The sequence below is a fragment of the Ambystoma mexicanum genome, chromosome 5q, assembly GCF_040938575.1.
Source record: "Ambystoma mexicanum isolate Mex_15411 chromosome 5q, UKY_AmexF1_1, whole genome shotgun sequence".
Taxonomy (NCBI): domain Eukaryota; kingdom Metazoa; phylum Chordata; class Amphibia; order Caudata; family Ambystomatidae; genus Ambystoma; species Ambystoma mexicanum.
Genome location: NC_090933.1, coordinates 338,962,699 through 338,973,069, shown reverse-complemented (window position 1 = coordinate 338,973,069; position 10,371 = coordinate 338,962,699). Strand labels below are relative to the sequence as shown.

General features: G+C 45.7%; 1 protein-coding gene across 11 annotated transcripts in view; it reads left to right on the top strand.

The window, feature by feature from the left end:
* Positions 1-10,371, top strand: part of RNMT (RNA guanine-7 methyltransferase) — a 480,952-nt gene that overhangs the window by 182,654 nt on the left and 287,927 nt on the right. For all 11 annotated transcript variants that reach the window (XM_069620807.1, XM_069620798.1, XM_069620799.1 and 8 more), the window contains one exon: positions 7,535-7,667. In XM_069620807.1, the coding sequence (XP_069476908.1) occupies positions 7,649-7,667 (19 nt within the window). In that variant the 5' untranslated portion in view covers positions 7,535-7,648. The remainder of the gene's footprint in view (positions 1-7,534; positions 7,668-10,371) is intronic.

Genomic DNA, 10,371 nt, shown 5'->3' with positions numbered 1-10,371 from the left:
GGTTACTAAGTAACCCCTCCAGCACTCTATTGTAAGTTAGGGTGTGCTGGGTCTAGGAATTTAAGACTAGTGAAGTCAACTTCACTTACTCTGAGAAACAGTTTATCCCAGAGAAGGTAGTTAAACCTTGGGAAATCTAAAAGGCTTCCCTGTGTCACTGCGGATGCTGTGACACACAATTGAAAAAGATGCCTATGGAGTTAGTTAGGCTCCATAACCAAAAGAAAACCGAGGTAAAACGCATATCAAAATAAATGAGTGGGGGGAAAAGGTGTCACACTACCCATGTAAAAAAAAAAAAAAAAAAAAATTAGTACTCAAAATCCAGCTAAGTTGCTGGGGGTCTCTAAGGTGAAGGGAATTGGCACATTCTTCAGAATTCTCCCTAACAGAGTGAACGACCACCAGCTCTGTTTAGAAAACCGCTTAACACGCAGGGAGTTGGTGCCAGAAGAACAGGAGTCTAGAAGGGGAGTCTTTGGTCAGGGTCCCCAGCCCCAGATAATTCAATTCTATTACAGTACACCTAGCGGCACTGTCTGCGTATACCACCTTGTTAGGTAAGAATTGGTGCACTCTCACTGAGTGAGACTACGCAACACTTATCTGCTTGGTATTAGGTAACCCACCTTCAGGCCTGTAGTACACAAGTTGGTAGTGTGACCAAGCAGCCAGGCATATCTCAAGAGGGGTAAGTGTGAGCTGTAGAGCTGTACAAATGAAATTGGTAAATATAAGTAACCAAGTAACACTTACACTCAAGATTTCAGTTATAAGTTATTTATTTAACATCAATTTTTAAAAGTGTTCTTTAAAAAGGGCAAGATATGTAACAATCAAATACACTTTAAAATACTTTTCCAGAATCAGCACAAGTTAGTAGGTACTCTTTGGATATGCTTTTTACACACTTCCGAAACCCGGAGGCGACTTCATTCACAAGGTCAGAAATGGCATTTATATATCACTAGTTATACTTTGCAGATTCTGAGGTTGCAGATGGTGAGGTTGCAGAAAGGAAAGGTGAAAAGAAGGAAAAAAAGGTTCAACAGGTTCTCAGGGCATGTGAGTATATTTAAATCTTCCAATGAAGTCTAGACTAGCCTTTCCCAGCAATAGAAGTCTAAAACAAGTTAAAAACCGATGAATCACCTATGGGGGCAATACAAAACAGTCAATGGACTAGAAGAGTCTGTAGGGAGCCAGGACAGCCAAAGTCAATTGGAGCGCAGTCTATGGAGTTGAGGCACTTCTTAGATAATAAGTCTTGCACAAAGTTAGTTTTGTAGAAATCACTTGTAGCGTCACAAGATGTTATGCCTGTGAAATGCAGAGTTGGAATCAACTGTAAGGCAATGCAAGTCTCAACTGAGAAGAGCACATCTCAAAAAGACAAGAGGTAAGTCCCCCAAGTCTCAGTACCTCTGGTTTGAAGAAGAGTGGTCCAGCCATATTCTGTCCTTTTGCAGCAATGGTTTCCTGAGCCTCCATGGGGACTAGAGGGAGGACGCCTGGAGGACTGCTGTGGCAGCAATTTGGAGGTTGTCTGCAGTTGCGGCTCTCTTCAGATCAGCGACACTTCGCGGTTTCAGCATTTGGTAAACCGCACCACTACGGATCTCGGGTAACGGTTGGGCTTCCTTCACTCCTTGAGTCCTGCACTCTGGTGAGGGGACTAGAGCTCTGGTCGCACTGCTTCTGGAGTGTCCCTAGGAGCTTCTGGCCGGATTGCAGACGTTGCACCCGACTATGCATTTCTTCACCCCTTCTCTGTTCTTGCAGCAGCGAAGAAGTACAGCCAATCAGGGAAGATGGTCTAGTGGAGTTAGTCTCAGGATAAGTTGGTCCCAATAACCCAAGGGAAGAAGTCGTCCCTTCTGGTGCTTCTCTTGTTGATTTAGAAAAATTAGTTTCATCACAGCAGCAGGGCTTCACCAGGCAATTGAAAGGGCCAGGAGGATGCAGCGAGCTTTGATCAGTTTCTTCATTGGGTGTTTCTCCCAGAACCTTTGCCTTTTAAGCAAGTTTCTCCCATTCATTCACAGCCTAGGCTGTCAATTCAGAGCAGGGTTGCTGTCCTGAAAGGACAGCTGGCCAGCCTATCGGGACTGGTTGCATTCATGCACACCTAGAGACAAAGGGCAGGGAGTTTCGGGCACCTTCCTCGCTTCCCGCCCTGCCAGACACACTGAAGCCCACCAAAGGCAAAATGAACAAAAGGGTTCAACCTTGTTTGGCGCGCAGAGTAAAACAGACCTCACAAGCAAGAAATGGGAGGAAAAGACCAGGGTCATTTTAACAAAATGGGCACCATTGGTTGCAATACTGCAGCTGAGGATTCAGCCTGCGGTAAAAATGCACAATGATAGGACAATTAAACCACTGACACCAGCCATTAAAAGTAGTGAGGGTAACATACAAAATGTTACATAAGTAGGAAAAGGGGCTACTAAGTAACCCCCCAGAACTTTCACATAAGAAGGGGTGTACTGGACCTACATAGGAAAAACAGGCAAGTAAAGTCAATTTCACTTTACTACTCTTGGAAACAGTTTACCCAAGAGAAGGTATTTAAACCTTAAGAGATATCCAATGGACTTCTCTGTGACACTGCACTGAAGGTGCTGTGTGTCAGAATACAAAAGGTAGATGCCTATGGAGTGTAGACTACAAAACCAAATCAGATAAAAAAAAAAAATACAGGAGAGTGAGAATAAGGTCTCATGCAGGATGAACATTAAACGTTCTGAAGTCCATCAAAAGAGCTGGGGGTCTCCAAGGTTGAAGGGAATTAGCACAGAAATGAGATTACTCCCGAACAACCACATGTGTACTTATGCACACTTCATGCAATCTCATTTCAGAAATTAAACAATCTTGAGGGACCTCGGCGCACCCGGTCTTCCCTTTTTGAGTTTCAAAAACAAATCGACTGCGACTACCACTAGATGTCGCTCTATGCAAAGCATGTGAATCCAAGCAGATACATGCATCAAATATGATTACGTAAGCCATTCTGCAATCTTTGCTCCATTTGGAACCACTGCTATTAGCCATAATGCTGTTTGCTGAACCTCACTGCGCATACCACTGCTCAAGAAGCAGCTCGCACATTTATTAAAGAATGCTCACCTTCGCTGTTCACGCTTCTAACTGTTGAGTAGGAGAGAGGGTCTTCCCACTCCCCAAGATGATTCTGAATGAGAAACAAACGGTAGGCCGCACTTCGGGAGGGCAAGAGGCTGTGCACGCAGGAGAGCGCACGATTGGGTTAGTGCATGCGTTAGGAGCTTTGTAGTAGAGGCAAGTGTTAATGGCAGACATTTTGGAACATGGGCTCAATCGCGTCAAAAGCACCAAACTTGTTAGGCCTGCATTATTAGCACAGATATAACCCACAACTCGAGTTAGCTTGTTAGGGAGAATTCTCAGAAATGTGCTAATTCCTCGCTACCATAGAGACCCCCAGCACTTTTTTGCTGGACTCGAGGACTTTCTCATTTTTAACCTGGAGAGAGTGACATTTTTCCCACTCATGTATTTCTGTGATTTAACAATGTTTCCTTTTGATTTGGAGTCTGACAAACTCCATCGGCATCATTGCATTGTGACACACTGCACCGTCAGTGCAGTGGCACAGGGAGGTCTTAGATTTCCAAAAGGTTTAAATACCTTCTCTTGGATAAACGGTTTCCAAGAGCAGTGAAGTGAAATTGACTTTACTTACTTTTTGTAACTTTCTATACCCAGCACACACCATCTTACACTAGGGTGCTGGAGGGGTTACTTAGCATCCCCTTTGTCTAGTTTCTCATGTAACATTTTTGTTAGCCTTTCTATAAATAATGGCCGGTGGCAGCGATTTACTTAACTACCATTGAGAGTTTTGACCATGGGCTGCGTTCGCAGCTGCACTAAAGCACCCATTGGGTGCCCATTTTGTCAAAATGGCCCGGTCTTCTTTCACCATTTCTTGCTGGAAAGGTCCCTGAGATTTGCTCTGGTTTGGTCCCTTTGTTCACTGTCTTTGGTGGGATTCACGAGTGAAACCCGCTTCTCGCTCCAGTATGTCTGGCAGGGGCAGGAAGTGAGGGTGGTGCCCGAAATGCCCTGTACTTAATCCCCTTGGTTGCAGGAATATCCCTTGGTTGCAGGAATGCACCCAAAGGTGATTGGCCAGCTGGCTGTCCGGCAAGGACGGACAACCTGCTGGGTGATTGACAGCTAGACTGGAATGAATGGGAGAAACCTGCATAAAAGGTGAGGCTTTTTGGCTTGGAAGGCAGTCGACCACTGGACAAAGGAATCCGAAGAAGAACTTGGAAGACACGCCTGCTGCAACTCCTGGACCGTTGCTTTGCCCTGTGAAGCCCCGCTGCTTTGCTGAACCTCCAAATTCGCCTCGACTAGAGAAGCCCTGCGATGACTTCTCCCCTTGAGTTGATGGGACCAATCAACTCCAAAGTGAACTCGTTTGGACATCCTGTCGGAGCTGGCTGTACTTCTGCTGCTGCTGGAAACGAAGTGCCAGGGAGAGGAACACCAAACGGAGTGCATCACTTTTAAGATGGACTCGAGCTGCTGGAAGATCCGCCGGACTCCTAGTAAGCAGGTCTGACCAAGCCTGAGCCACCACAGTGCTGGACCCCCGAATGCGAGGAAAGTCCAGAGTGGTATATCTGAGACACTGGTGGTACTAATTGCTGAGATACAAGGAGCTGAAACCGCAAAGTGCTGCTTGTCCCCAGCAGTCCTCCCTGGGCCTCAGTTGTGGGGACAAGAGGAACATGATCTACAGGGCTATACAGCAACAGAAGCCAGCTGGAACAATTTCTTCTACCAAAGGTACTGTAAAGTTTTAGAAGGCTTACCTCTTGTTGTAGCCTTCATCTCAGTTGAGACTTGTCTTGGTTGCTTATGTAGAGTTGCTTGCATCTTCTACCTCACAAGTCTCCCAGCTTGTGACCCTACATTGATTCTACTTTTCCTACAGACTTCTAAAACATTGTGCAAGACTTTTACTTAGCTGCAAAAAGTGCTTTAGCTCACCTAGACTTTTGGCCAATTGACATTGGCTGGCCTGGCTCCCTCAATGACTCCTTTCTCATCTGCTTACGTTTGATCTTCCCTCCAGGAAAGGTTAACTTGCTTTGCATTGGGGGGTTCAAAAGTACTTCCCTGCTTCAGAATAATTGTGTGATCTCTGGTTTTATTCTGAAATCTCTTTACTTTAACACTCATCTCAGTGTTGCTCTAAATGTGGCAGCGATACATTAATGCCCGCAATGTCCTAGCTATTTAAGTCATCTGAGGGTGTAGGAAGTGTCTGTGTGCCATCCCAAATGGGTATTTGCTGATTGAGTAACTAAGTGTGTATTTTGGAGTGTATTTGGTTATTACTATCATCGCCCCTTCTGAAGGCTTATTCAAACTGAATGTTAAATTACTCATTGTTTAATCAAGAAACTTTGAGTGTAAGTGTTTTTGGATACTTGTCACTGTGAATCTCCAATTCCCCTACTGCTCACATTGACCCCTCTTGAGATAAGCCTGGCTGCTCAGCCACACTACCAACCTGTGTAGTTAAGAGTTATACCAAAGTTTTTGTCCCTATTGCCAGGAGGTCAAGGTTGTTGCAGTGCACCCAAAGGGTACTGCTCCAAATCTTGCCTAACAGAGTTTGAGGAAGTGATAAATCTTTCAATGTCTCAAAGAATGTAGGCCTTCACATCCTGGGAAGAATGTGCTCTGCAAGGTTACGAGAAGAGGGCAGAGCTCCTCTTGGCAGTTACCATCCCACGATAGTTATCATGCCCCTCAGCCCCAACACTCCCACCCACCCCCATGGCCGAGTTAAAGCCCTCATATGCCTTGATCCCAAGACCCCTACATTCCACAGTGCCAGCCTGTCCCAGACCACCCACCATTAAACTGTTAGACCGCCGATCGATCAAAGTTCAGAATGCATGGTTATCTTGCCTTCACATTTGAGTCACGTGATTTCTCCTGAGAGGTGCTGGGAGGGATGAAGTAATGGCTCAAAGCGGGGTGGATGAGCTTGGAAGGTTGCTGGCCTGTCTGAGAATGAGTGAAGTATTCTATTTGGTATGACTTCGGCTCTCCCCCTGGGCCCATATCGGTTTGCCAGGTGCACTGTTACAATGATGGAGCAGCATTGTTTTCAAAAGTAACTAATTGCTTTTTAGGCCTGGCTCTATTGGGGATGAGCCCAGCAGCCCCCACGTGGATGGAGACGGACGAGAAGGCTGGGACCGATGGCCTAGCATCCCCTATGGAGTGGGCCACACATGTATAGGGTCTCGCCAACCAGCCACGTGGTTTCTCACTGTGCTAACCACCATGATGACTCGAGGGGGTCTGTTAGCTTACCGTGCACCCCCAATTTGGCTGAACTTTCTGCAGCAGCAGTGCGCTTTGCTGGTGTGCTCCTATTTTGTTGGAATAAAAACTTGTTGTTGTTGCTAGCAGTGTCTTGGACCTTTTCCCCTGCGGGTTATTATTTTGTCTGGTGTGAGCGTGCTGGGGCTTGCCTCCATAACGTATATCCATTTTGGCATAGCTGAGCATGCTTTGTGCACATTGTTTTTTTCGTCTGAGGATGACTAGCTGGCAGGTGTCACATTACGAGGCCTCTCGCCTGCCTAGAGGCAAGATGTGAAGCTGAAGAGTATAGTTGCCTTGAAGAAATGCATTACACTGTGGTACTTCTTGATAACATGAATGCAGCTGACATCAAAACACTGTACAAGAAGTGCTTTGTCCATTCAGCAATCCAGTGCAAAGGTGTAACTTTGCCAAAGACGAAGACCACCCCTTCCATTGGCACCACACAGAGGGGGAGGGGGGGTTCAATTGTGCCAAAATCTTTGCTGTTGGTTATTTGTTGGCTTACTGCTTTGACTAATAGTGTTCATAAATCCACCAGAATCGAGTAGTCTTTATTTTCCACTACTGTAGTTTCCCAGTACTGATAGTCGGAAGGACTGATCAGTTTCACCATAACAAAATGTGAAAAGGCCAGGGACAGTGAAGGTGAAGGCGTCATTTGCCTGTAAAAAGTCAGGACCGGTACAAAAGCAAAATGTTTGGGGTCCATAGAATATGGAGGGAAAGTTGCACAGAGAAATCCTTCCTTACAAAAGGGTAATGATGGATAAACAATAAGGCATTCAATGGAAAAAGCCTGGTATGATTTCAAACTTTCTGTTCACCTTAATGTCCACTCTGGCGGTCTCTAAATTGCTGGTAAGTTGTCAATTCTGGCTTATTCCTTGATTCCACTTTAGCTGCAACCTATTTTTCAGTAAACAGTAGAAAATACCATTGTGATTTTGCAGGTATATCCCTGGTGTGGCTCCGTGATCACTGCATTGCTCCTGATGGTCTGTTAACAGGGCGATGCTTTTAAATGGCGCAGCAAACACTTTCCACACTCTTTTCTAATGAAGTTTAGTAAACCTTTACATCTTTTATTTGTACAATGTTACACTCAAGCTTTTCTTTTAACTTGTAGCGCTTGGAAGGCCATGGATCAAAAGTAGCTGCACATTACAATGAGCTACAAGAGTGTGGGCTGGAACAGCGCAGCCAGAGTCGCATTTTCTACCTCCGGAACTTTAACAATTGGATGAAAAGCATTCTTATTGGTAAGCACATGTCTAACCTTTACAAATGTCCTGTATGCGCTTAATTATAAGAAAACATAACATTTCTAAATTTTGCAGGCAGTTTCACTACTGTCTCATTACCTTTCTTACCCCTGTGGCTTTCTAGCGGTTTCAGGGCAGAAAGTATTTTTTTTTCTACCTTGTTTGTGGACTCTTGCATTTACTGCCATTTGTTTTTTTTTTCTCTCACCAAGGTGGCATTTTTTAATAAAAAATGTCCCTTTATTCAATTTCCAGCAGCAAATATAACACATACAAAACTCATGAGCATATATGCCAGACTCCAAACGAAAAATTACCCTCCCTTCAACACTAAGACGCAGCGTATTCAAGAGGTAGCACCCCATCAGGCAAACCGCTCAATTTCTAGGAGTTTCAGGCGCTGAGGACTACATAAGAAATGTTAATGCCCCTCTACACTTGTTAGCAAAGCGAGGCACCTCATTTAAAGCACGCAACACCCATTCAAGGGCCACAAAGCCAGTTCCTCCAGACCCAAAGGATCGCACTATTCTAACCAACTGAACATCCCCACCATCAAACGGGCGAAAGCGGGCGGCAATAGCTTCCCTTTCATAGCTCCAAAACAATGGAATGCCCTCCCAAATACCCTAAGGAATCAGGCGTTGCACCTGTCCTCCTAGAAAGCCCTCAAAACGAGGCTCTTTCACTAGTTCACTCTACAACCCGCAGGCTCTCCCCATCGATAACTGTGTGCATGAAGGTTTCAGTTGTATCAGTTTCTCTTGTAACCCTCGAGTAGAGCCCCCCAATCTTCGGTAACATTACACGCTTAACCGTTGCTTGTCTGGCATTAGGTTCACTGCAACCAAGAAACACAGACAGGCTGTTCTTTCTGTCTCCTGTAACTAAGCAAGCCTACCGGTAACAGCGCCATGATCCCCGAGGACTGCTTTGTGCGCTTTATAAATGTGAAAAATAAATGAAGCCACAAAGTCCAGATCTAGTCTTGGAACATCCACCCCTTTCCAGCTTGCCGCTGTCAACATTGCGGCAAGTATTAGGCCTATTCTGTCGGAATCTAAACAATATTATGCCTCCTATTGTAGTAATTGTTTGTGTATTGGCCTACGCCAAGTTTTCTAAACAGGTGCGAACAAACTCCACGGCAAGGTCTTGACCTTAGAGAAACCAATGTAAGCCGCCATCTTGGATTGAGCCGCCATTTTAGGTTCTCTTGTTATGTAGAAGTCACCCTGAACATCAAAATGGAGGCCAAATGACATTAGGAGTAAGATTCTGGCCGTCGTGACCTCCGTACAACTGAATGAATAATATGCCTGCAGGCCACTTGTCGCAAACAGAGACCTTGTCCTACTGTTGACCTATATGTAAATGTAGTACTTATATCAGCGAAACTAATTGAAATGCATATATTCAAGGATTGACCTGGCAAGGAACCCTAAGACCAGAATTAAATATTTCGCAGAATGGTTAACCCGCAAAAGGGTTGGCCAAGGGCTGGACAAATTGTATAAAAGGCCCGGGTATTCCAATATGCGGTCTCTCACTAACACATAGAACCCTCGTTGAAGTTTGTTATGTTATACTGAGAGCCGAATAGCTATCCGTTTGTCAATTGACTTGGTAACTGTTGTAGCTTGAAATAAAACACTTGAATGTTTCTTTGTAACCTGTGTTGGTGTTTCTTTTTGGGCTTCCCGGCCTCATATTTTTCTGTTTTTCACAATTCGGGCTCTTAGCCGGGCTCTGGTCATAACCTGCAGTGGCCCCTCCTTCGAAACCCAGCAAGACTTCCTCTTGGGTGTACATAGAATTCCCCCCCCCCCCCCGCTTCTCCCCCGAACACCTGAACCTGTGCTTCCTGCCTATCCAGAAGGACTCTAGTCTGTGGGCATCTCTGTTTGGGAGATTAATCATTTTTATGCTTCATCCCCCCCCCCCCCCCCCCCCCCTCCTCCTAGTGAGACCCCCAGCGCTTTATGCTGGAATGCTTTGCCTGTTTCCTTCTGTCCTGAATGAGTGGAGACTTTTCCCATTCAATCCTATTTGATCTGACTTTTGGAGCCCTTATCTGTTTAACTTTCTTATGGCGTCTACCGTCGTAAATATCTCTTAAGGCATCTTTGTTTAACTTTTGCAGCACACAACTCTGAATAAGGTATCCTACAACAACAGCTGCATAAAGTACTTGTTCGTGCTTCATGCTACACGAGTGAAGCTTCCTCCAAAATGGCCACCGCCTTATTAACACAGGAGTGTTAACCCGAACAAACCCTCGCTGCATCGGATTGGGCAGCTCTTGCTTTAAGTTGCCCAATCGGGCAGCCAGCAGGCGAACGCCGGCCTCCCACCTAAGGCCCACGCCCAAAGCCCTGTTTGTGTCGTATCGCGGAGCAGGAGCAAGGTTACCCTGCAGCCTAGGTAAGTGCACCACTGGGACATGCACATTCCTGTATGCCTATCTCGCCTGCGCATTGGACCCCATCCTATGCCCAGTGGCTCACGACCACCACAGAGCTTGCTTGCGAACTCACTGATGTATGCCGGCCATATGGCCACACCGAAACTGTTAACCTCCACCCCACGGCTCTGAGCAACCTAAAACTATTACGACCATATTCGCCTCAAAACCGTACGAAGAAAATCCTATCACTCCCACGCCTTTGGCCAAGAGCCACACAAGTATTCCCCTCCGGTG